The sequence below is a fragment of the Ixodes scapularis genome, unplaced genomic scaffold (assembly GCF_016920785.2).
Source record: "Ixodes scapularis isolate PalLabHiFi unplaced genomic scaffold, ASM1692078v2 PGA_scaffold1__304_contigs__length_218370807, whole genome shotgun sequence".
Lineage (NCBI taxonomy): Eukaryota > Metazoa > Arthropoda > Arachnida > Ixodida > Ixodidae > Ixodes > Ixodes scapularis.
The window spans coordinates 198,997,934-199,025,403 of record NW_024609846.1 but is presented as its reverse complement, the minus strand read 5'-3'; the positions used below and the strand labels follow the sequence as shown (position 1 = coordinate 199,025,403).

Below are 27,470 nucleotides of genomic sequence, written 5' to 3'. Positions count from 1 at the left end.
CTAAAATGTCCGTTCCGCCGGGAAGGTAAGAAAAGGCCCTTACCTGCCAGACGCGGGGTTTCGGAGAGGCAAAGATCGAGGAAGCATCGTCCTTCTCTTTCGCGGTCACCGGACGAGTCCTCTTCCCGAAAGCGGGAAGAGACAAGGCGAGACCTTCTCAGCTGTCGGTCGTGAGCCGCATCCGAGCAGGGGAACGGGAAAAGGTCTCTCCCCCCCCCCCCCCCCCCCCCCCCCGGGAGAGAGGGAGGGGAAGGCCCTCCAAGACAGGGTACCCTCCGCTTCACGAACAGGTCGGAGCTCACGGCGAAGAAGGCCGAGCGTTCCGACCCGCGGCCGTTACCACAGCTATCGGGGAAGGGAGATCACACGAATCCCCACACTGTATTGTAACCGTGTCATTGAACTCTTTGAATGAATATCCGTATAAAACGTGTAAAGGGGTTTACGGGTTTCCCAGATGGACCACGGAAGCACAGCCACGCCAACAGCTCATCGCAGTCAAGGGTATACCGTGCGCAACTTGACGTAAAAATGTCATATCACGTGCAAGCCTCCTGTCATGAAAAGACTGAAGGCTTAGATCTGCCAATTTGAACGATTGCTGCTGGGATACTACATTCCCTGCATTATGCAACTTCGGGGATGAATGTTTATGGTCATTTTATAATAATATGTCCTATAGACGCTTTCAGGCAGCTGTGAATGGGCGCCGCCATAACCGACCTTCAGTTTTTGTTCCCACTTATTCCGTTCGCTTCACTCCATCATTACCACAGCAGGACAGGTGATTGCCGTTTTAAGTATTGCCACGTCCTTATCCCCAGCATAGGCCTTTGTGGAGACTCGTCAACGCCCGCTTCAGTAACTCGGCATCTCGGTAAGACAGGAAAAGGTCGGCTATGGCTGCTCAATCTGGCGCGCGCTAAAAGCGTCTATAACTTTATAGAGTAGCAAAATTCGAGGTTCGGAGACGATCGATGTGCCTATCGTAATAATACGAATTAACTTCTGCTGTACCTTGTGTCAGATCCACGTTTTACGGCATTCCGTCCGTTCTCTGGAGACGGGCTTCATTTATTTTTTTTCCCCACAAATACGTCCCGGAGTTGTGCAGCCACATATTGCCAGACAGAAAATCACATTGATAACGCGCGCCTTTCAGACCTCTTGAATGGATATTTTTTATTATATTTTTTTCCTTACATGTTTTCTGAAGGGCCCTGAGTGTGTGGCAGCATGATGTACCAGTGACATTGTGTGCTTTACGCTTGGAGTTTAGTCAAACTGTATGCGAAGCAGAAAGTTGCAAAAAGTGGTTCCTCGATTTTCGCCTGATGACGCCATAAAGCTGTCATGCTAAAGAGCCCAGATTGTAGACAGGGTCGAACTCAAACCGTGAATGGGAACGTTTGCAAATCAATTACCTCCTGCGAACATTAAAAAAAAAGTGTTGCTCGTATGTTTAGACAGTCTTGATGCCAGTGGCCTCAACGGGTAACTTGTCTCTTAGATGAGAAATTTAGCCAGCGCAGTACAACCGCTAACCTGCGTGTCCAAGAAACGGATGCCATGTGGAGTGAGGCCGGGGAAGGTCTACTTCAACGTGCGCCGAAGAATGTCTAATAGAAAAACCGCATCCCAACAATCGAGAAGCGTGTGTTTTGTTGTTTCTGGCTTTTTACATAGTAGACAATTAATCTGCCATGGGACAAACATGTATCTCTCCTGAAGCCACGGCTTTACAGGCAACGAGCCGCTGTGCAGTTTAAAGAGAAATTACTTAAAAGAAGGCTTCACCGGCATTTCCTTTGCCCTCTTTAATGCCCTTGTCTGTCACAGTATAGTGACCTATATAGAGGTAATAATGGGTAAAATAAAGTCAACCAAAGTTTCTGACCACGACGTCCTTACTGGAAGCGTCCGGATTTTCCCTAACAAGCGCAAAACTACCAACAAGCAAATAAGGTGCTATAATAGAGGTGATTACGATAGCATTAATAATGAATTCCTGTCATTCTCAAATAAATTTTTGGAAGGGTATTTAACCCGGTCCGTGGAAGATAATTGGCTCATGTTTAGAAATGTACTTACCAATTTAATCAACAGGTTCATTCCTCTTATCACCATCAAAACTGTAAACACCGCTCCGTGGTATAACCAACAGCTTCGACGCCTCAATAACAGAAAGAAGAGACTTTACCGCCACGCCAATAAAACAGACCCCCTTTCAGTTTCCTGGTTACGCTATAAAACATGTGATAAGGAATATCAGTCACTGCTTACAACAACTAGACGTCATTTCTTCAAACATGATTTATCATCTGTGCTACTAAATAACCCTCGGAAATTTTGGCGTGTCATTAATCCTGTTGAGCATCCTGATATCGTCCTTACCGCCAGTAATAATGACGTCATTCCCATGTCTCAGTGCGCACAGGTTTCTAACGACGCATTCATATCAGTATTCACATGTGAAGACATCTCGTCATGCCCGAAAGTTAACCTCATTCCTGATATCAGCATGCCAGAAATAATAATAACTGAAGCGGGTATATACTCCTTACTAAATAAACTCAAAATTTCTACTGCTTCTGATCATGTCGGCTTTAATAATAAGATACTAAAGAATATATCAGCTAGCATCTGTCCCATACTGTCAGCCCTTTTTTCACAAATGTTATCGTTAGGTTGCATCCCACATGACTGGCGAATCGCAAAAGTAATTCCCATCTTCAAGTCTGGTGAACGCTCATCGCCATTAAACTATCGTCCCATCTCGTTAACCAGTACCATTTGTAAACTTCTTGAACATATAATACACACACAAGTAATTAACTACCTGGAAGATCATAACATCATACATAAATATCAGCATGGTTTTCGCCGAGGATACTCATGTGACACGCAGCTCGCCGGCTTCATTCATGACATACATTCAGCTCTTGACGGTGGATCCCAGTTTGATGCTGTTTTCCTTGACTTTTCTAAAGCTTTTGACCGTGTCCCTCATCACCGACTTCTAACCAAACTGTCCAGGCTTAAGATTCACCCTAACATTTTGGCATGGGTAAAAGATTTCCTTTCGTCTAGAAAACAGTTCACGTCCGCTAACAATTGTAACTCTTCCTTCAAACCAGTAACCTCGGGAGTCCCACAGGGTAGCGTACTAGGTCCACTACTATTTCTAGTCTACATTAATGACTTGCCATCCTGTGTCTCATCCCGAATTAGAATTTTTGCTGACGATTGTGTAATTTACCGAATAATTTCCTCTGTCAATGACCAGAAAGCTTTGCAAACTGATCTAAATGCTATTAATGCATGGTGCTCTTCCTGGCTAATGACCCTAAATTGCTCTAAAACAAAGTTTATGTCTTTTACTAATCACGTACCCCGGATTCCTACCTCCTATGTGTTAAATAATAATACTGTTGACCTCGTCTCCACTTATAAATATCTTGGAATTCATTTGCAACCTGATCTGTCATGGCACTACCATATAAAGCTCACCCTGGCGGCTGCTAACCGCTCTTTCGGATTTCTCAAGCGTAACCTTAAACAGGCTCCTCCTAACATACGCAAACTTGCCTTTTCCACACTAATACGTCCAAAATTAGAATATGCATCAGCCATTTGGGATCCCGAACATGCTTACATCATAAACGACATTGAATCACTGCAAAATCGTGCCGCTCGCTTCATATTTTCAGATTATTCACGTCATTCCAGCGTCACAGCACTAAAACGCCGAGCAGAGCTACCCGAACTACTCCATCGTCGCAAACTTTCACGCCTATCTCTTTTCCATAAACTTTACCACCACGCGTCACTTCACGGTGATTTCTTCGAGCCACCTGCCGTTATTTTTCCACGCCGCGATCACCCCTACAAAGTTAAACGCATAACCTGTAAGTCATCTGCCTTTTCCCGGTCATTCATTCCACGTACCACAATTGATTGGAATGATCTACCATCGCACATTGCCTCAGAAAAAGACACCACGAAGTTTCAAGAACAAATTCAAAATACTGATGCCATCTAACTTTTGCTGTTTTACATTGTTGTTTCATCTTTTCCGGAACGTGCAGAGCAAATGTGTACTATTTTGTTTTTACCTTGACTCAGCTTTATTGCAGTGTGATGAGTGAGTGTATGTCTTTTTTTATTCGTTTTTGAGTGTATCCTTTATTTTCTTTTTATTATTAAGTGTATTGATTGTTTTCTAGTATTCTCATATGTTGTTCAATGTGCACTAGTTCCTATTGGAGCGATTTATGTACCCCCCCTATGTAATACCCTCTCACGAGGGCCTTTAGGGGTAATATGAATAAATAAATAAATAAAAGTCTTTATACAGCCGCTTGCGATTTGTTCCAAGGCAAAGCGTACCTTGAGCATACGAAAGGAAAGTACAACTTCTCGCATGAGGCCGTGAACACTAGCACATATTGGGTCACTGGACGACACAACAAACTCAGGCAGATAATTTTGCAAAAGGACCTGTAGAAAAGTTATAAGCTGGGGGAGTTTGTAAACGTGTTGGTAAAACTTGCAGAAACTTGCAAAAATAAATCATTCTGGTCGCGTAAAAAATGAACCATTAACCACTCTGACGGATAAACAGGTGGGACAGTCCCAGACCTCCAGTACAAACAGAGCGAAAAAACTTTGTACGGGAACAGCGTTCCCAGCACGAACTCCAAATAAAAACTGCAAAGTTTCTGTGCAGTCACTTCACGGTAAGGCGCGACATAGACAACGCTTGTAAAATGTACCAAATTTTCGCTACCAAAAATAAATTGCAGACAGTGGCGCCCGCAAAGATTGATAAATCGCGACACCTGGCAACCCTCCGCTTTGTCGTTGCCCTATCAGCCTATCAGCCTCTTCATTCCACATTTGCTCTCGGTAATGCTCGGGCGGCACACCGAAATGCATCGCCGGTGAGGTTGTCCACTGGACGTTAAAAAAAGATCCATGGCGCGGTGGCCCAGTTATCGTGCCAGAAACCTGCACTCTTGCCCCAGTTTATTACACAACCCGTTTGTCCGCAAAAAGGAAGCCGCGGCTCTGACAACTTCACACGAACTGTCAGTAAGAAATGACTTTGACTTCGGATGGCTCTAACCTTAAACCACGTATGGATTCATTATGAAGAAGCTTTAACAAAATGGCACCCGATAAATCGCGAACAGCAACGTGGATAGAGGACAACCTTGCCTCACAAAAGAGTGGACTTTGACACTTTCAGTGACATTCTTATTAACAATAATTGCTGTCGCACAATCAGCGTAAGCAATCCTTAACCAATCTAAAATAACAGAACCGACCTTTGCATGTTTCAAAATGCAAAACAGGGCATCAAGAGGCTCACGATCAAACGCCTTCTTTAGGTATAGTTGCAACATTGCAACACGACCCTCGAAGGCGTCGTAACATTCTAAAATGCTTCGAGCAACATGAACGTTTTTGGAGATAGCACGACTCCTTACCGCAAGTCTGACGCGGCCCGACCAGGGAAGTGCTAACGCTTTGCCACCGTCTATCTAAGACTTTCATATAATTTTTTTATAAATCATAAAATACCTAGGATTAATCATAACTTCAGATCTGCGTTGGAACTCACATATTGACTTTATCTTCCGAAAGGCAATGAATAAATTATGGGCCTTAAAAAGGAGACTGAAGGACTGGGGGGCTAAGCTCGCCTCCGGCGGGAATCTCTCCGATGCCACGTCACGAGGGAGGGGAGGAGCTTAGAATAGAATAGAATAGAATAGTTTATTCCAGGTTTCTTTCAAAAATACATTTTCCAGAATCGTCTCACTTAAGCACATGTGTGCTTGTGTGTGAGAACGGGCAGTCCAAGTCTCCCTCTCCCCCGCCCTCCCCCCCCCCCCCCCCCCAAAACGCTTTACTACAGAAAAAAAAAAAAAAGAAACAACAAGAATAAAACAAAAACTAAATTTCAAGAACCCGTGGGGTGGCGTACTGTGGCTCAATAATCATGAACACTTCGCGGATTGAACTTTGCGTCGTGCAATCATATCCGTTACCTTCATCCCGCGTAAAAAGAAGAAACACCGCATGCAGCAGTAACCAAAAACGACAAGTAACGCTCAACACGGAAAATGTCTATCCGAGCGAAAAACAAAAAATAATGAAAAATATATACATATGTAAAAAAGATACCGTAGACGTTGCTCGTGAATTCCGATAATGAAACGCAAAAGCAACAAGAAAATATTCGAAACTAAATGTTCAACAGCAAAGTCACTACACAAAAACCAACACAAGCAGCGGCCATGAATCAGTAATAAAAAAAAAAAAAAGAAGAAAAAGAAGCGACAAAATTGTTTGACATGAGTGACAAGGCGAGATTGTGAATAAAATCCAAGGGCCCACTTCCAAAATCAAATCGAACTGCTTAGACACCATTTCAATATTTCTTTTTTCACAGTACGTAACGATTGCATTTCCTGCAAATTGCTAGGAAGTTGGTTAAAGAGATTCGGGACATAATAACTTCTTGATCGTGTTCCATAATTCGTATATACTCTAGGAATATCATATTTCTCGGTCCTCCTAAGCTGTTTTTGTCTGGTTGACTTTGTCTTGTAATCGGTCGTGAAGTAGTTTGACGTGATGATTGTATAGTTCCTCAGATTACCTATCGCCAGAAGATTAAGTTCGATAAGCTGTTCTTCGAATGGGATGTGCTCGAGCCGGGTTCCATAAGTGACGTTCTTTACCATTCTTTTTATCATGTTATCAATTTTTTGCTTTTTGGTGTTCGAACAGAATGCGTAGATTGTTATACCATACCTCAATTTTGATTCACCTAACATTTGGTAAACTGTTTTCCTTAATGTGACGTCCGCGTGACTACGAAGTCTGTATAAGTAAGATGAAATCAGTCTTGGGTAAGTTACTTTTAAAAAGTAATTCGTTACAGTTACAGTTACTTTCAGAAAAAAGTAGCGAAGTTACCGTTACAGTTACCGCAACAAAAGAGTAACTCGTTACAGTTACAGTTACTTTTAAAAAGTAACGACGTTACTTTTCAGTTACTTTTCTATAACACAAAAAAAATGAGAAAGAAACTAGAAAACGCCCCTCACAACGTTTTATTGCATAAAATTAAAAAGTACGCTTTTTACTTCATATTGTAACTTAGCAGCAGTTGCTTCTCGAATTTAGTGTTTGAAAGTTTCCATGCCAGAGTAGTGGCGCAAACCAAAATACGAAACATGCGCATTACGGAGTAGTGGCGCTAATCGAAATACGAGACATGCGCAGTGCACTCCACGTGTATTGTTGTTTCACGGTTGATTCACCCGATTAAAGAGCGTTTGCACAGAGAAAAGAAAAACCACAACATAGATAGTGCTTCAAGACACTAAAATGTAAGTGTTCAGTCACAAAGTACAAGCGCATGCTTAAAGATAACTAGATATTTTTTTTTTTCATGAAATCTACACGTGGCTATATTCGGGTAGTGACTCGCGAGAAAGAACGTAGTCACAACTTTGTGCAATGCCAACTTGACACTCCAAATGTCGGAATAGACGATTTGGAAAGTGCAATGAATGGCTAAATTGCACCTCGTTCAGTGATAAATTATTCATAAAACACTGGAAAGTAACGACAAAAGTAACGTCGTTACTTTCATCGTTACCTCAGAAAAAGTAATAGAAGTACAGTTACAAGTTACATTTTTAAAAAGTAACTCGTTACAGTTACAAGTTACCAAAAAAGTAACGAAATTACAGTAACGCGTTACTAGTAACGCGTTACTACCCAAGACTGGATAAAATCATCCTCAACTGCTTTATTAGGTTATCCGTATGCAAATTCCAGGATAAATGTTCGTCAAAGTAAATTCCTAGGTATTTAGTTGCTGTTGCGTATGGTAGTGGTGGACAGCAACAATTCGTGCATTCCGCAGAATGTAAAAATATGGGTTTGGTGAGGTGAATACGCTTTTGATGGGTTCTGAAGCACATTAAAGTAGTCTTGTTTTCATTTACAAAAATGTAGTTTTTTACAAACCAGTTCATTATTTGTTTGATGTCTTCTTGTAAAGCGGACGCCGCAGAACTATAATTTTCGTTTGCTAGAACTAAAGCGGTATCGTCTGCATATTGATATATATTTGATATTAAAGGCAAAGAAGCAAAGTCATTCATGTATATATTAAATAGCATTGGGCCTAATACCGATCCCTGGGGTACACCGCAGGTGAGGTTGATGGTGTCGCTTATACTATTGCTAATTCTTACTTTCTGTGTTCGGCTGGTAAAGTAATTTTTGAAAAATCTAAGGAACGGTCCTCGGAATCCCAGACTTTCTAGTTTATCTAGTAGAATATCATGATCTATTGTATCGAACGCTTTAGTTAAGTCTAAAAATAAGGCAAGTACAATTTTATTATTGTCTATCTTCTCATTAATAAAATCCGCTACGTCTTCGAGTAGAAGTGACGTATTTTTATTTTTCCTCTTTCTTTTGACTCCGCCCCGGCTAGTTTCCCACTCCCCCTCTTACATTTCCGACCCCCCCGGCGGCGGCGAGTTCCCCAGCGTAGCTCCGAATTTTCCCTACGCTCCGCAGTGAAGGGTTTTTATTTTATTTAAATGGGGGATCGGTGGCCGGCTGGGCTAGCGCACACCAGCTCGGAGCACGTCGAGCGAAAGGTCCGTTGCAGAACCCAGGATGCTGGGTTCAATCCCCACCCTTGCCCGTTTCGATGTTGATGAGCATCGTACGGGCGTGCAGTCGTGTAACACTACTGCGGGAGGGACGTTAAAGACCCCAGGCTAGCGGTTGTACGGCACTGCATGGCTAAATTTCTCATCTACAGCTGGGAGAATCTTCCCCGTTGAGAAAGACCAAGTTTTAGGCAGTATCAACATACATACAGCCCAATTTTTTTTATTTAAATCGTAAATGACAAATAAGAATAGGTAACAGCAGGGATGCTAATTATACAAACATTGCTTGGATGTGGGCTAGTTGACTAGACATTGTGATGGTTTGCTGCGCCACGTAGATGCAAGAAAAACGCTCTTGATAAAGATATGAACTAAAGCAGAGTATAGACGAAAAACAACATACAGGAATGGAGCAGACTAACAACTGTGTAATTTCTTTCTCATCTTTTTCCCCCCACACCGCCACACATGCACCCACAATATATATATATATATATTTTTTTTTTCATAATGGTGCACGTGGAGCGAAAGCTCGCGCTGCAGAACCCAGGATCGTGGATTCACCCCCACCCCCGCTCTTTTCGATGTTGATGAGTATCGTACCGGCATGCGGTCGTGTATCACTACTACGTGGTGCACGTTAAAGACCCTATAGCTAGCAGTCATACTGCACTGGCTAAATTGCTTATCTACAGTAGGTGACAATGTCGCAATGCTCTGGCATGTTCTCCTGCTGTATAAACAACTAACGGCCAATTTGTTTGTCAAAATACGGTGTGGAGGGAGAAAGATGAGAAAGAAATTACACAGTTAGTCTGCGCCATTAATGTATATTGCTTTTCTTCTATCATCTGTTTTAGTTTGAATTTTATCAAGCGCGTTTATCTTGCATCTACGCAGCACAGCAACCCATGTAAAATCCTGTAGGTAATGGTAAATTGCGTTCCTGGTTGCAGATTGCCGTAAAAACACATTTGTTTCTAGGATTCACTTTGTAGAAATTGGATGTAGGATTCACGACGGGGGCGACGGTTCATTCACGGCTCCATCGCCTCAAGCCCGGGTCGCCACGCAGTTCATCGCACAGCCACCTTACCACGTTTTTCGAGAGGCGATAGTGTTGTTGAAAATGAACGTCGTTCATGTCAAACAGATTGGCGTGGTTTAAATACCTATGCCGGCGGCAAAACACGAACGAAAACGCTGCCATTTTGGACGCTTCTCCCTGATCTCGCGCCCAACTCGCCCAAACTCGCCTAGGTCGGAGCCGGCAAGCTTTTCCTATCCGCGGCGGCTTCTGCCACGACACAGTGACGTCACCGCATCTCGCCGCGAGTTCCGAATATGCAACTCTCCGACCGCCTCAAACCCTCCGTTTAACGTCACGATCTAGGGAGTGTCGGCGCGTGTCGTCATGCACGGCGCCGACCAATCGCGGCGGTCGGCGAGTTTGGCGGAGAACTCGCCTCGATCTCGCCGCGCCAAGCTTAGCCCCCCAGGTCAAGCAAAGCGAAACTAACCGCGTACAAAACGGTTGTTAGATCTGTACTCGCGTGTGCCGTCGCTGTTTGGGATTCTTACACAAAATGTAATATTAACATATTAGAAAGGATTCCGAAGAAGGCATTAAGATTTATGTTTAATAAGTATGGCAGAAACACCTCAATTTCGGAGCTACATGTACAGGCCGGCCTTCCGCTTTTACGAAAACGAAGATAAATCGACTGAAATTTATTTTTAATCTAATAAATGGGAACTACAACTTAGATTATCAAGATTGCTTTCACTTCAACACATCTAGGGTCACAAGAAATAAACGCAGTAAATCAATCACTGAAATAAAGTGCAGGACTGACTGTTACAGATACTCTTATTTTCCTCGTACTATCCATGCCCGCAATGCGCGTTACCCGAACAAATTGTCTCTTTAAATTGTTTGACATTGTTTCCAGCCTTGATAAACGAATTACCAGAGTTTTGAGAATTCAGGCCTTGATACCCCTTAAAAGAATATTTTTCTACTCGGCGAGTGCCCCTAATTAAACATGTAAAGTGTTTCTTTTTTCTTTTTTCTCTTTTGCCTTTTTTGCTGCGCTATCACACTTTGTGGTTGCTTTTTCGCATAACTTGATCGATGTATCCTTCCTACCTTGGCTGCCGTACGGCGGCCGGCAGTATGAATAAATAAATAAATAAAAAGAACATTCAGCTGGTTCCGTAGCTCTTTCTCTTTTTGATAATTAATAATACTGCTCCTTTCAATGGCAGTAAGCTTTACATCTTTAAAAGGCACCCAGCTAGGGTGACCATATTCCTCAAGGGGACATCCCAGCGGAAAAAAGGGGGGGGGGGGGGGGGGGAGAGGGAGAGGGGGGGGGGTACTAAATTTGGAGATTGAAAAAAAAAAATTTATGAAACTCAACATGTGTGCTATATTCAGATCCGTGCTATATCCAGTAACTCAAAAAATATTTCTAGACACGCGTCTTCGCGAGAGAAACCGTTTGCGGGCAAGAACAGTTCTAAATTTTACTCTCTGGGTAAATAATTCAAAGTAGCAACGGTTATTTTTGTAAAATATACTTGTAACGAATAGGCGTAGTTTCGGTTTGCTTCTACTCGCTTGGTGCCAATTTCGAAACTATGTACTCCTGCGAATACGGGACATGATTCTATTTTGGGATAAAAAGAAGGGAGGGCAGGAGGTGGACCTCAAAAATGGGGCCGTCCCGGCCAAAACGGATCACCCTACTCCCAGCGCAACCCCATATTGTCAGTTCATCCTCATGCAACTTTCTGAACAAGTCTTCTACTTTTTCTCTGAATGCTTCATCGTTCACAAGACCCCACTGTTCATCTTCCAAAGCGACGAATTCCACGTTGGCTTTCTTACTCTGTCGCCAATAGTGAATCTGACTAAAGCGTGATCGCTGAAAGAAACAGGCAAGACGGAATAATGATAGCATAACGAAACAATGTTGAGCGAAAAGTAGGCCCTGTCGAGACGAGTTCGACTAAAGCCTTGAAAATGTGTAAAATGGTCTATGGACATTGCTTTTTAAGAAAACATGTGCGATGTCCTCCAATGAATTGTCCTCGACAACACGCGTACTCTTATTCGCAGACGATTGCGTTTATCGTCCTATAAATAACGGCACTGACGTTCACGCCCTGCATTCTGAGCTTTGCCATATCGAGGAGTGTGCTCAATGGCTAATCTCTTTGAATGCTCCATCTCTCGTTTCTTGTCATCGCAGGAAATTTTACCCAACTCCTACTGTACGTCATTTGTGGTTCACTCATATCCCCTGTACCTTCATATAAATACCATTACCTTTTCAAACGATCTAACTTGGTCATTTCACAGAACGAACATTATAATGACGCGAATCGCGTCCTTGGCTTTCTACGTCGCGACCTAGCTCCTCCATCGGTAAAGCTACGACATTTCTCTCACTAGTCCAATCCAAACTAGAATACGTCTCTGATGTATGGGACATCAATCTAACCTATACTAAAACACTCGAACCCGTGCGAAATCGCGCAGCAATATTCATCTACTCAGACTACTCATATCATAGCAGTGTCACCGCACTTCAATCTCAAGCTAATCTTCTTAACCTCGAATCACGGTGCAAAATTTCCAGGCTCTGCCCTTTTCACAAGTTTTATCACTCGTCACTTGGCAGCTCTGTTATCGCACCAGCTCACCACGTTTCATGTCGCATCAGTCATCAGGAATTCTGAGCTGTCTATCCCCCCCGCTCACTGCACTGCGATTTTTTTTTTTTTTTTTTTTCATTTTTTTGTTAGGCAGCAAAAGATTGGAACGGTTTGCCCACCGACTCCCGTGCTCCACTCCAACCCCACTCATTTCAGGGCATTCATCGAAGAATTTTTTTTTTTTTTTTTACTTTTAAATATTGTACGTATACCCTCACGTAATACCCTTTATTTGGGGCATTTAGGTTCAATAAATAAATAAATAAATTTGTCGACAACGAAACTCGTCTCGCAAGTTTTCTCGCAGTGCAAGACAGCGTCGCCTATTGGTGACGAAATATTTTGATGGCGCCACATCGCAGACGTCCTCCTGGGATGGAGTTGGTAGGAAGCGAGAAGACCACGCGCAAAGTCAAAGCACGGAGTGGCCATATCATACCCTGTCAGACGGGCTAATTTAGTGCACTTCGCCTTTAGTGTTATTAGGGAGTTTTCGTAGACCGCGTTTCCCCCTCCGCTAAGCCCTCCGCAACGAAGAAGTCGCTACTGCGTCTGCGCGCCGATGGCCTTGGCTGTAGAGTTCCGGACATTGTAGCGGGTTGCGGAGAGCGCTGCGAGACGGCGAAAACGATCTACGAAACTTTTTTTAAACATTTTAGTGAAAAACCCGAAACTGAGGTATTGACAGGCGACGACAAGGAAGAGAAGGAGAACGTCATTTAAACCCCCTTCCCCGATTTCCCCAAAAGACGACGCCAGAGCACAAGGTCACCGCGTTGCGATGACTTCGGTCATCGGAGTTCTTTTCCAATAAACGTTTTCATCCATCCATGCCATCCATCTCAATAAGAGACGTTGTCCTTCTGTTCCTTGTCGTTGTGTGTCAATACCTCAGTCTCGGGTTTTTCACTAAAATGTTTGATACACACCAGTTCACTTGGGCCCTTACGCTCTGCCCATTACTACGAGAACTCCCTATCTCTGGAGTGTGCCACGCGGCTTCTTCCTGAGGAACACACTTGGCTTCAAGTGAGACGAACTCACTTGACTCGATCGGGTGCGTGGCATCGTTAGCAGTGTTTCAACAGTGAACATAACAACACAGAAACCAAAACAGTCGCGTATATTTTATTCTATAAGGAGTAAGAAATTCGTGAAAGAGAAGACAGAAAAAAATGGCATTGCAAAAAAAAAAAAAAAAAAAAAATAGTGGGTGGATTTACCGCCGAATTCAGGAACCTCACTCAAACTACACTCAAACTGAAGGGCCCCTCCACTTTCTCGAGGACGGCGCGAGGGCCGGCGCTGGCCAATCGCGACGGCGGATCCGTCCTCGCGATTGGCCAGCGCCGGCCCTCGCGCCGTCCTCGAGGAAGTGGAGGGGCCCTTCAGTTTGAGTGTAGTTTGAGTGAGGTTCCTGAATTCGGCGGTTAGAGTTTAGGAACTGATCTGTACCAAGATTAGCGCCGCGGTGAAATGATAAAAGACCACGACAAAGTCAGTCCTTCCAAGGATGTCTCGGTTATGGTGGCTATAAGGGGAGGTGTGCCGAACAGAAAATCGATAGCATGCCACTTGTTCATACGCCGGTGGCACCGGTACCTAAAGCCCCTTCATGTTTTAAAAGTAGCGCAAGTAGTTGATGCACGAGGCACGAGCAACGTGCAGCCCTTGGGAAGATCATGGCGGCACAGCGCTGCACCGAGCTAGATTTCAGACACCATGTTCTTCCCAGAAGTAATGCGCGGCACGTGTCTCGAGCATTTCCGCAACAATGAATGGCGCCACTTTTCCCAGGATAGGTGAGCTTCACCGCGGTACCTAAAGCCCCTTCATGTTTCAAAAGTAGCGCAAGCTGCGTTGATGCACGAGGCACGTGGAACGTGCATGCTCTTGGGAAGATCATAGCGGCACATCGCTGGGTCGCTTAAACACGTCAAACACAACTTTCTTTGTGTTATGACATAGTGGAGGGAGGAGCCGAGAAATTAATTACCGCCAATTTTTGTTTTCTCACAAACCCGCAAATTTGTGTATCCTCGTGACGCTTTTGATTCAAGGGGCAACAAATCCCTAGCACTCCCTAGGCGCCGAACAAGAGCAGCACGAGAGAGCGCGCGGAGACAACCGTGATTCACACGTGTGACGTCACGACGAAGATTATCAGCTGCGACCGACTGGCACATCGACGGCGGAGCCATAGGGCGCGCGGCCGCAAAAAAAAGGAGAGGAGGAGCGCTCGAAGCGGTGACCAATATGGTAGCGCAGAACAGAAAGGGCAGAGCTAGACTGCGAGCGCTTGGGTCATGAGCGGCCGCTCCCCGAACCACGTTTGTTTTTGTGTTTTCGTCACCAACGACCGGGACCGTTGCGGAGACGCGGACGCAGGGACGGCGAAGGGAAAGGGTTGACGTTGAGTTTCTCTTCTCCGCGATTCCAAAAAGAAAAGAGGGGAAAAAAAAACTGTTTCTGCGTTTGGCCGCTCGCTCTTGTGTGGCGCTAGCAAAATGTTCCCCTCCACTTGAGCCTCCCTAGTTCCCTCCGCTCCCGATTCCCCGCCCCTCCTCTCCTACTTTCGACGGCCACTTTTTTTCGCAACGTGCCAGGCTTTCTCCGTATAGAGGAGGCTATGGACCGACATGCTTAATGGAGGCTTGGGCAATGGACCTTTTCCACATACCGACGGCACCAGGCGGCGGCTGCACGAACTAAAAATCAAGGAAGTGACTTACCTGCGCTACCAATTGATAATGGGAGCTACGCTACCAGTTTCTTCGCTCTCTGAGCAGCGGCGCCTGCCCAACGAAGGCATCCGTGACGTCCACCCAAACGTCGTGCTTTCCTTTCCGTCGACGTTCTTTTTTTGTGTAACACAATTATATATATGCTGCAGTTACGTGTTCTACTCGCTGATATACAGCCTCCTTCCGAATTTCCTCGATTTTTTGTTCCGACTTCCGCCGCTTGGCATCGGGCGCTCGCGCGTGCGCAGAACGTTTCTCGGAAAAGGTCCATTGCATTCTAAAATCAACACCGTCGAAGGTGATAGTCTGATATCGTTCTTATATCCGCCGATAAAGCAGCATTTACTAAAAAGCGTCCCTGTCGTTACTTTAATTTATTTCGGCCATCAAAGTGTAGCCCTACGTGGCTAGGTCACAACCAGCCGAGTAGCATTGTCCACTTTTGGACGGATTTCGCTTCCGGGCAGTTGTCTCCCCCATCGGCGGGATAAAATAATTTTATGCTAGACTTTCAAAGATTAGCCAAACTGGGATTAATTATGCGTTCTTTAACGGTAATAAGAGTCATGTCAGATTGGCAATATTGACGGTGATGTTTCGAGTACGCGAAGACAGCAAGCTTTCATCGCACATAACCAAACTTGTCACCGTCGACTTGAACAGGCATCATCCGATTTGTCGTTCACAATTGATAATCCTGACCATGACGTCAAAGGTATGAACATAGGGAGTATTCACTGGACGCCATATTTGTGGGTACTGTTTAGAGCGCATGCTCAGGAGGAACTCACATCAATAGGCTGCTAACACCGGCAGTCTTGATGGTGCGGAATGCACGTTGCAAAAGAACTGTGGAAGCTCGCCGTCAGCTCGCGCTCAGCATTCGCGCACACAGCTATGGCCGCCAGTGAATACTCCCTATAAAAGCACGTCACTGAACGCGCCTGCATACGAGCCCTGGCACGAGCCTCTCGCTTGGAAGTCTGTCATGGCCGCTTGTGAGTTCATGGAACGCGAACCGTTTCAATTTCAGAATCTCTAGAACCATTATTTCGAAGATTACACGCTGTGCTGTTCCTCGTCATCGCTCAGTTGGAACGCCTCCAGCAGGGTCGTCGAAACAGGAGGACGGGGAGGGGGTCACTGCCCCCCCCCCCCACACACACCCCCAGTGGCGTCGAAAGGGGGAGCAAGGGGCATAAAGGTGTAAAGGGGGGGGGGGGGGGGGCGGGGTATCGCCCTAACCCCCTGGCCATAGCAATTCAGAAAGTTATAATTACAAAAAAAAAAAAAAAATGAAGTACGTTTACAGTTCTATGTAACGTCGAATTAGAGCGCAGCTCTCGAGGAAGAGGAGGGGAAGGAGTGCCCTTCCACCAAATACTTTACTAGGGGAAACGCATTCCACTCTGCTCATTTGCATTAGACAGAACGCCTAGAGCGCCGAATCCAGCCGTGACGGTGTGGAGGTCCGCGTCAGTCCACGCGCAGGTGCACGTGGATGTTCGCGGTGGCCGCGGCGGTGTCGTCTCTGATTCCACCGAAAGTCATGTTTCAAAAGTAGCGCAAGGTGCGTCGATGCACGAGGCACGTGCAACCCTTGGGAAGATCATGGCGGCACAGCGCAGCAAAGTATTTAGCGCACCACTGAGCTAGATTTTAGACGCCATGTTATTCTTAGGAGTGGCGCGCGGCACGTGTCTCGCGCATTTCCACAACAATGAATTTGGTATGTAGAACAACGATCATCAATATCATCATTTACCGCCCGATAGCCGAGACCTCCACGACGATAGATGGCTCTCTCCAAGCCCAGAAAACCTGTCCACGCCGAGGCTATTGTATCTGAGAGGAGTGGAATGTATTCCCCCTAGTATTTGCTTCCACCTTCCTCCGTACCTTCCCCTCCTCCTCTCCTGCTCTCCTCCCATTTAGCGGGGAAACTGAATTGGTGTTGAGGTCACGTGACGTCAATTTCACCGCTAAATTTAGCGGGGAAACGTCCCATAACACAACACGCGCGGTTATGCCGACGGCGACGCCGCTCAAGCCCGAAACGGGTGCTTGAGAGCTCCGTTCCAAAAATTTCACTTTTCTCTCCCTCTCCCTACTCCCAAGCAATTTCCACGGGCCTTCCTGACTCCCATTTTTGTATGTGTATGTGTGAGTTGGTCACCTTTTTTTCTTTATTTCCCTTCCTCAGGTTTTCCCTCGCCACCCCCTCTTCTCTCAAACACTACCGACGTCAGTCCACATACGGCCCCTGGGTGACCCCGGATAGCGTTGGTGACAGTTCCGGAAGATGAGCTCTAAAGCCGCGTACACCGCGCACGGCCCCAAAGTATCACCAAGTTCAATCTTCGCCTCGATTCCGAAGCGAAGATTTTGGCCCCAAATAACTCATTCCCGAAGTTGTGAAACGTCACTTTGTCGTCGCCAATAACTTCCACAAACAACGATCTTCCGACGAGAAAGTTCAGAGTATTTACAGCCCGCCTAGGTATAATTATGTATTATGGATTATGCATGATGAAAAACAGCCTCTGATTCTAACCCGGCGTAGGGATGTAGGGACACACGGGAGCGACGTCATCAGTGCAGCCGTTCAATCGCCTGGCCCCTCGGTGTTGCGTGCGCGCGCTCCGAAGAAGCTCGCTACGACTTTGTGTTTCACATTCTCGCTGGAATTTGACCACCGAGAGAGCTGATTGCCATCTTGTCCCGCGTGACGCCATCGTCGCGAGAGTCCAATCAGCACGCTTTGCGAACTACGGCCCCAACTTTGTGTTTGACGAGTTTTGCGACCCTGCACAGAGCTAGATTTCAGACGCCATGTTCTTCCCAGAAGTGGCACGCGGCACGTGTCTCAAGCATTTCCACAACAATGAATGGCGCCACTTTTCTTCGGATAGAGGAGCTTTACCGGTACCTCGAGTGCCTTCATACACACGCGCGCTTTTGCTAGACATGTAGGCACCCAACCGGTACTAAAAAGCCCCTCTATCCTGGGAAAAGTGGCGCCATTCATTGTTGTAGACATGCTCGAGGCACGTGCCGCGCGCGAATTCTGGGAAAGACATGGCGTCTGAAATTCAGCCCAGTGCTGCGCTGTCCCGCCATGATCTCCCCAAAGGCTGCACGGTGCACGTGCCTCATGCATCGACGCACGTTGCGCTACTTTTGAAACATGAAGGGGCTTTACCGGTACCTAGAGTTCCTGTGTACTCTCTCTACGGGAGCCAGAGTTGCGCGCTTGATTCCACGTGCCGCGTGCCGCCCTCGCCGCTATTCGCCGAGGTCCGATCACGTGAGGAGCCGTATCAAGTGTCGTGCAGCAAAGTAGACGTTGCACGCGCCCCGGCGCATACGTTCCCCGGCTTTTGAGCGCGCCGCGCGCCTCGAACGCGCGGCGCTGCTATTCGCCGAATTCAGTCACGTGAGGAGCTGTATTCACATGCCATGCATGAACGCGCAACTCTGGCTCCCGTAGGGAGCCTATACAGGAACTCTACCGGTACCTGCAGCCGGTACCCTGCGCCTGGTGCCATCGGGCGGCGCACAATGGCACCACGCGTAGGCGTGCGTCCTGCATGAGCACGCGTAGTACGAGACGCTCTCGTGCCCCGCGCTCTCGCGCACAACACTTGAGACGCTTCACACCACCACCCTTCGTGCAGAAATGCACCGGTATCGAGAGGGGCTTTACCGGTATCCAGAGCCGGTATCTAAAGCCCCTCTATCCTGGGAAACGTGGCGCCATTCATTGTTGTGGAAATGCTCGAGACACGTGCCACGCGCCACTTCTGGGAAGAACATGGCGTCTGAAATCTAGCTCAGTGCTGCGCTGTGCCGCCATGATCTTCTTCTGGATCTTCCCAAGGGCTGCACGTTGCACCAGCCTCGTGCAGGGACGCACCTTGCGGTACTTTTGAAACACGGAGGGGCTTTACCGGCCACTTTTTCGTCATGAAGCGGCGGCACAACTACTTAAGAATGCGGAGCGCTCGGTACAAAATCGAGCTATCCGCGTGTGAATGTGGCTGCGACCTTTCAGGTTCCAGTTTAGTTTCACTTTCGCCGCATAAATGGGTCCATATCAGAAGAGCGAATGACATTTTAGCGAAAGGCGACATTTGAGCGAATGGTCGTTTTAGCGAATAACGGGGGCGCGCGTTAACCCATCCGTCGCGCTGCGCTTTACGCCGCTTCGCGGCGACAGTCTACGGCAACTCATTACAAAAATATGAGCTCACTTGGCCCACCCGAAAACGCCGCTTCGCGGCGTCTGACTATTCGCTAAAGTGTCGTTCGATGAAACGTGGGCGTTCGCTAAAACGTCATTCGATCAAGTGAGTGCCTCCCCGCATAAATATATTTTGAAAATACAACTGTTCCTCTAGCGTCAATTTTTCACGATCTTTCAGGACATTTAAATAGTCTAAACGTCTAAATTCACGATAGAGCTCACCTTTAATGCTATTCGTATGCAAAATGGTTTCGGTTTCGGTTGCGCCGCATAGAGATTTGTGTGTGTAATTGCTGCTCTACGCTCGATTCCTCATGATCTCGCGAGATACTGCCTTCAAATGTCTACGTTGACGGTAGAGCATCTTTTTTATTCCTCTGTGTCCCGCACTAATGGCTCTAATAGATGTGATTGATCTCGTGGACTCCAGCTTTGTCCTCAACACTGATTTATATGGCGTGCAAGTACACCTGCTAGTAAGCGAGCGGCGGAGGAAGTATCTTTCGCTCATCTCGTGCGTTTATTTACCCGGCAATGCGCTCGAAGGATCATGGCCCCTGCCTGGCTGACATGGTTTTCTGCAATTTATATTGTAAATAGATTGGTACATTTCTTACTTTTTTGAAAGCGTGCTGACACACGTTTCAGGTGTCTTGGGAATCATCAGCAGGGAGCCCCATATTTGTCAAGTTTCAACACTTTTCTTTTTGATAAGACTCATCAGTGCTCAAACATCGCACATTTGAGCTAAAACATTTTATGATCATCATCCTGTCTAACTTTATAACTAAAAATGGAAGTCCTCCAACCACATAAGTATGCACAGTGTGACGTTCCTGTGACGATTCTTACGGGTGGAAGAAGAGGAAGGGAACGAGCGCGTTCCAGATAACGGCGGAGCGTGAGAAGAGAAGCACCGGTGAAAGCCAGGGTCGGGCCGCGACGCACTCTGACGACCAGAGCTCTGACCCCCCATTCACACTGGAAGCGGATCCGCGTTCGCGAAGCGGTTGCGAAAGCGGTTGTATAAAGATCCAGTGCAATTGCACGCGCATTTGATGTCATCGTGTGCGCGTGCAATTGTACTGAATCCTTATACAAACGCGTTCGCAACCGCTTTGCGAACGCGGATCCGCTTCCAGTGTGAATGAGCTCTGAGGGAGGACCAGCCGCTACGGTCGGCGACGCCTGCTGCGAACAACCCCAGGGGGAGTACGAGACACCGGCTTCTGCATCATCACTAGGGATGCCGCGAACTTTTTTCGCATCAAAGTTTCGATGATCGAATCAACTGGTTCGAAAGGTTCGAAAGATTTCGATTTTTCGAATTGTCTCTATCGTAAAATTCGACAGAAGTCGAATTTTCGAACTTGTTAAGCTAAGAAGTTCGTCGCTTTTCGAACCGTCGAACTTATTACGCTAAAAAATTCGATCTTTTTCGAACTTTCGAACTTATTGTGCTGCAAAGTTCGATGCTTGTCGAACTTCCGAACTTGACTGACCAAAAAAATTCGATGATTTTCGAACTTTCGAACTTATTTATCAAGAGAAATAGAAAAGTTTCGAACTTTCGAATCCTGAAAAGTCAGAAGTTCGACGAACTTCGCACTTTTAGGGTAAAAGTTCGACGTTCGTCGAACTTCGAAAGACCGGCGGACGGCTTCATTTGAATTCAAAGCAGTAAGGTACATTCGTAATTTTTTTTTTTTTTTTAACTTTTACACGCGGTGCTGCGTTCCTTACGAAAGACAATGCCGTTTGTTTCAATGTTCTGGCATGCTTAGTTTTAAAGAAATAAATTCCCGAAGGGGCGAGGAAGGACGACGGGTTTTTGACGATTATCGTTTGTGCCAGATTTGAAGCGCGCTGTAGCCGAAGCTATTTATGGTAGATATGTTATACTTTTTAAGAATGATCTATGTATAGCCTAGGTAAGTGCCGTCTTAAGATGTGATTATTGTTATTCAACGTGAGTTTCAAACTTGTATCTACATGCAATTATGCCCTAAACTTGATATTTATTTTCGTCTAAGTTGTTTGAGGTATCGCATTTAAATTAACACCACAGACAGTACATATCATTGCCATCTGCAGAATACAAAATAATGTGTTTATTGTTTTTTCACGGTAAGGAATAAATTAACTCATGGGAGAAGATTTCTAATAGTGTTCAAGTTCAGCACGTCATTAACCCTTTCGGCCCTAGCGGTGTCAATTGACGCCACAAGTTAAAATTCGTCCTGGCACTTTAAAAACGAAACCAGAACTGTCAATTTTTTTCCCGAGCCAGTCTTTAGGAATGCCTCCTGCCATCGACATCAGTACTCACGTGATGGTATCGCGCTGGCGCCAAGAAAGAAAAAGAATCTCCATCGAAAGCATGGCGAGCCGCGCGCCAGGTGAGCTTGTTTTTTTATTTATTATAACTAAATAAATCCTAGAATAGATGCGTTCCAATTTATATATAGCACTTTTCATGTTTACCTGAGCGTACCAGCGCTTGAACTGGTGTGATGTTGCGCGTAGTTTTTTCCTAGTGCCTTTTTTTCACCATGTGCGATTTTGACGCCATCAGGGCTCAGTGGTTGCAGATGGCTGCCACTAAGTTCACGACGGGCGCGGAGTTTCTGGTTAGCTGTTTCTTTTTTCTCGCAGGTGCGCCCATACCAACGCCGTTGTTTTACTCGCACCAGCGGCTCCAAGCAGCCACAGACGCGCTTTTTGAGGACCTTGATAATGGAAATTTGTCCGATGTAGAGGGCGAATGTGATGAAGAAGGCGATGCTGTCGAGCTCCATGGGACCGATCCAGCACAACCGGACAGTGAGAGCGAGAGCTCTGATGATGAGTGCGGACTCGGAACATCCGGTGGATGGAAAAGGAGACCATTTCAGAAACCAGACTCAACATTTCAAGGAGGCTTCCATGAAGTGCCCGAATTGGAAGAGGAAATACCGTCCCCGTATCAATATCTTAGACGTTATGTTCCAAAAAGTGTGTTCCTTGAACTCGTGAATAAAACAAACCAGTACTCGGTGCTACAGGAGGGAAGCTCAGTCAAAACCGATGAAGAAGAAATAAGGCGTCTTGTAGCACTTCACCTCACCATGGGTGTTCTGCACTATCCGAGGTTGAGACTGTACTGGAGGCCAAGCATGAAATCGGCTCTCGTAGCGTCAACTGGACTGTCACGCAACCGCTTTGAGAAGCTGCGGAACAACCTGCACATCGTTGATGTCAATAACCCCAGCACGACTGACCGCCTTTGGAAGGTTAGGCCGCTAATGGATGCTTTTCAAAAACGGTGCAATGAGCTCGATGTAGAGGAGCGCCTTTCCCTTGATGAGCAGATTGTGCCATTCAAAGGCCGTCTTGACATCAAACAATATATCAGGGGAAAGCCAAACCCATGGGGCGTGAAAATATTTATGCTTTGTGGCGAATCTGGCCTTATCTACGACTTCCTTCCATACCAAGGATCGACAACTAGCTTAGCTGAGAACCTAAAGTGCAACTTTGGTATCACAGGTGCAATAGTTCTGCAACTGGCTCAGCGCATTCCATCTGGTTTGGGACATAAGCTGTTCTTTGACAACTATTTTACGTCTGTGCCTTTGCTTCGTGAAATGCTGAAGAAGAAAATATTTGCTGCCGGAACAGTAAGGTCCAACCGATGTGAAAAATGTCCCTTGATGAGCGAAAAGGACCTCAAGAAGAAAGGACGTGGCTCATCTGATTGCCTCGTGAGTGGGGATGGACAGGTGGTCGTGACGAGGTGGATGGACAACAGGGTGGTGACCTTGGCATCCAACTTTGTTGCTGTGGAGAACGAAGACACCGCTCGCCGGTGGAGCAAAGCAGACAAGTGTTTTCTCGACATCAAACGACCAGCTGTAGTCGGTGCATACAACCGCAGCATGGGTGGCGTCGACAAAGTGGATTTTCTTGTAGCTCTTTATCGCACGACCATCCGGTCGAGGAAGTGGACACTCAGGATGATATTTCATTTCATGAACCTGGCAGTTGTGAACGCCTGGCTCGAGTACAGGAAAGACGCTGACAGGCAGCTTATCTTGCCCACTAAACAGCTCGACCTACTTGACTTTACCTTAGGTGTCATTGAGGCACTGTCAGCAGCTGAGAGCAAACCTGTGTCGCGGAAGAGAGGGAGGCCCTCGGATTCTCCTCTGCAGCCTTCCAAGCAACTGAGGTTCGCAGAAAACAGGCCTGTTCAAGATGTCAGGTTCGATCAAATGGGTCATTGGCCTGTTCACGAAGACTCAAGGGAGCAACGATGCAAGATGGAGCGCTGCACTGGGAAAACTCGAGTCATGTGTGACAAATGCAACGTTCACTTGTGCTTGACCAAGTCCAGAAACTGCTTTAAGGCGTTTCACCTGCGGAACTGATACAATTTCTGCCTCGTTAGCTCTCCTGCGGACTTTGTAAATAAAGCACCGACAACTTTCATTTTACAACCCTTGAGCCCTGATGTCCTGTTTTGACACCATATCGCTAACTCGGTTATTAGATCGACTACAAGGCTCAAATTTTGGGTGGGTATTATTCGACCCATAAAAACATAATAAAACACACTAACAAAAATCTGCACTCAAAATGAAAAATTCAGGGCCGAAAGGGTTAAAAGAAAACATTTTTTTTTTTTTTTTTGCTTCACGTTCCTGGGACGTGTTTCTTTTAGCCTGTACACATTTTGGTAAAAAAAAAAAAAAAAAAAAAAAAAAAAAAAAAACTTGTTTCCAAGTTCTGAACCTCTGAATATGCAAGAATACTACACTTCGAATTCTTGATAGTTCTTTTTTTTTCCAATTTTTTATCCCCGCTTTTTTTTTTTTTTTTTTTTACTATTGGCACAGGATTTAGATCGAAAAGACATAGCTTTGAACTTCCGAACCACTAAGCATGTGACGAGTAGTGGCTTCTGACAACGAGTTTCTAACAAAGACCATCTACGCAATCTTTTATGCAGTGAAGAGCGACAGTAGCCATACATGTGCATAAATAATTTTAGATTAAAATAAGCTTGACCACGCCCTCTTTCCCGTATTGTTTTCTTTAACAGTCCGAAATATCTGGAAGGGAAAGAAGGAAGCTGAAGCCCCACCTTCCCCCTTCCCCTAACCCTCTTTTCCCCCCTTTTTCCTCTTCCGACGCCACTTGTATGGTAGAACGCTCCTCGACCTCGAGTTGTGTCGGCTTTTTGCGAAGCGATTCCTCCGTCCCAGAAAATAAACCTCCAGGACAATTACAAACTTAACTCGGCCAGCGCCACTCGGGCGCTGGCCAGCGCCTCTCGGGCGGCGTTCGATCGGATTACTACCAGCGTGCAAGGGGTGGCGAGGTAGTTTGCCAGGTCGCTTCAAGGTTTTTCTGAGCCTCAACCTCCTGCTCGCCCCTGGCCGTTTCGAACTGGATGAGTCTCGTAAAACAGTGTGTTCGTGTGATCACTACTGCGTGATGCAGGTTAAAGACCCCCCCGGGCTGGCGGTCACAATTACTGATCTATGGTCACACGTCACTCTGCTCTGGCAAATATTCCAGCACATCCGGGATACTCGTCGTCTCATTTAATTGCCTGACCAACTTCGCAGAATCTAGATATCACACCCTAACTTTTCTAAACTTGGTTTTGTGAAAACCAGTGAGTCGTGAAAACGTTATTTGAAACTGAAACTGTGGAGGAACTTGAAAACCGGACTTCGAACTTTGAAAACTTGGACTAGAAAGAAATTCAAAATCTTCAAAGTTTTTTTTTTTTTTTTTTTTTTTTTTTTTTTTTAATTTAGCGTTAAAAGGGTATCGACACATTCGAACTTTTCGAACTTTATACAGAAAGAAATTCGAAATCTTCGAATTGTTCGACCTTCATGTCTATAAAAATTCGAAGCGTTCGAAGTTTTCGAATTTTATTTCCAAAGAAATTTGAAATCTTCGAATTTATCGAACCTGAAGAAAAAAAATATTCGAAATATTCGAATCCGAAATTTTAGAAACCGTGAAAGCTTCGAACTTTTCGAATTCGAAACTCCACTGTGATCGAAAGTTGCGAAATTTTCGAATTCGAACCTCGGTTGGTACGAAAATATCGAAATTTTTCGAAATCGAACTTCAGCTCGCTTCGCAAATATCGAAACCTTTCGAAATCGAACTTAGGGTGGTTCGCGACATCCCTAATCATCACATCAAGCGGCGACGCTCCGTGAGGCACCGAGGGGAAAGACTTGGTAGCAGGAACGGGCTATAAATGTGTTGATGTCACTTTAACTGCCTTCAGTGTTTTGCTTTTCTTATTGCTAATTCTTCTCCTATTGTATCGCTTCTGACACGTTCCTATCTCTTCCTTCTTGTAGATATATCATTTCTTTTTTTTTTTTTTTTTTTATCCTCTCATGGGTGCCGTTTCTCTCTTTTCCCGATTGACGATGACACACAGACAAAGTTTATTTCAAAACCGGCTCGTGGAACGATTAAACAGCCAACAAGTTTCAAAGAAAACTATTTTTCACGTCCCAAAGGACAGTAAGGGAAGTGCTCTCCGGAGGCCTGGAGAGCACTTCCCTTTCTAACGTTTTAAAGGTTTCAGTTCTCAAGAAAGTAAAAGTGTTAATCGGTAAACATTCCCCAAAATCAAGAAGCCAAGAACTCACCCTCCTCCATCCAGAGTCGATCAGCGGCATCACTGTGTAAACGGTGCGGTGGGTTGGTGCGACAGTGGACATCACACAAGTGCCGCGTGAACGTGTACTTTGCAAAAATGAGGTTCCCCTGGAGGTTACCGGTTCACAAACTTTGTTTTAGAAACAAAGAATAATAAAAGCCGGGTACGCGCACGTCCGGAGAGCACATGTCCCCCAGCATAGTCACAGAATTTCCCCTGAACACTGGCCGCAGCGTTGAGACCGCCAGACATATAATGGCTTGGAGTTACGGATTATCTTTACTATTCATGGCAATGCTCGGTTACAGATACCGTCAGAAAAATAGACAGCCTCGGCAATCCTCTTCGCAAAGGTGTGGTAACTCTTTGCAAATAATGATATGTCAATCCGTGCGTTCCTCGGATTGACAAGCTCCAAGCTCATGGCCGTCTTGGAATAATATTTTAATAAAAGTCGTTTTTTTTGTTTGTTGTTGTTATGACAAAAAAAAAAAAAAAAAAGAAAAAAGAAGAAATGGATTTGAATTGACAACCTAAAACAGAGTATATATATATCAGTGTGTCGAACCGAAAAAAATACGGGTTCGGTTACGGTTCAGGTTCAGGTAAATTTATTCCGGTTCGCGAACCGGTTCGGAAATTATAAATGACAAATTGCAACATCAAAATAAATTACAAATAAAACATCTTAAATCAGCACATACGAAACGGGATACATCGTAGCGAAAGGCTCAGGGTTTTCTACCAGGAATGGTTTTTTTATGTGCACTCAAATGTTACCTCACCGACGTTTACGCATTCGGACTTCATCTAATTGGGTCCGACGCAGTAGCTGTAAAATCCGCGACCTCCTTACAAACCCACTTACAAGTAGAACTCGCTAACTATCCCGCCACCTCGGCGTGTAAGCAATTAAAGGAACAGTGGGGCGAAAATACAGCTTTCTTTATTTGAACTAGCCTTCGGTAACTCAAATTAGACCCTTAAAGAAGTTTTCATTAAACAAGATACGGAATATGAAAAACTCTTCACCGAACGCAACGCCAGAAGGACGTAATAGGAGAAATATTAAAATAGAACAAATATGTTAGCTTCTAAGTGCCTATACGAAACCGGATGCATTATTATCAAACTCCACAGCCTTTCTTTTCTCATTCCGATGGAAGCAAGCTTCAAGAACTCGCGCGTTCTAGAAACGTGATATGAAATGAGCACACAGCAGCATTTAGGATTCACGAGATTGTAGGAAAATGAAATCCCGTAACACGATTTTTTTTTTTTTTTTTTTGCACAGCTTTTTAATTCTCTTTCTTCCGTGCAAGCCGCGACCAGCGCAATACTGGCTCCTATGTCAAGATTCATGG

At 45.5% G+C, this 27,470-nt stretch overlaps 1 protein-coding gene across 1 annotated transcript; it reads left to right on the top strand.

Annotated features, from left to right (window-relative positions):
* Nucleotides 1-21,979: 21,979 nt before the first annotated feature.
* On the top strand, nucleotides 21,980-23,851 carry LOC120838273 (piggyBac transposable element-derived protein 2-like). Its single transcript, XM_040208117.3, has one exon. The coding sequence runs from the start codon at nucleotides 21,980-21,982 to the stop codon at nucleotides 23,834-23,836; it is 1,857 nt and encodes a 618-aa protein (XP_040064051.1). The 3' UTR covers nucleotides 23,837-23,851.
* The last annotated feature ends 3,619 nt before the right edge of the window (nucleotides 23,852-27,470 follow it).

Coding starts and splice junctions, on each gene's coding strand:
- LOC120838273 (XM_040208117.3), top strand. CDS start 21,980: ATGTGCGATTTTGACGCCATCAGGGCTCAGTGGTTGCAGATGGCTGCC.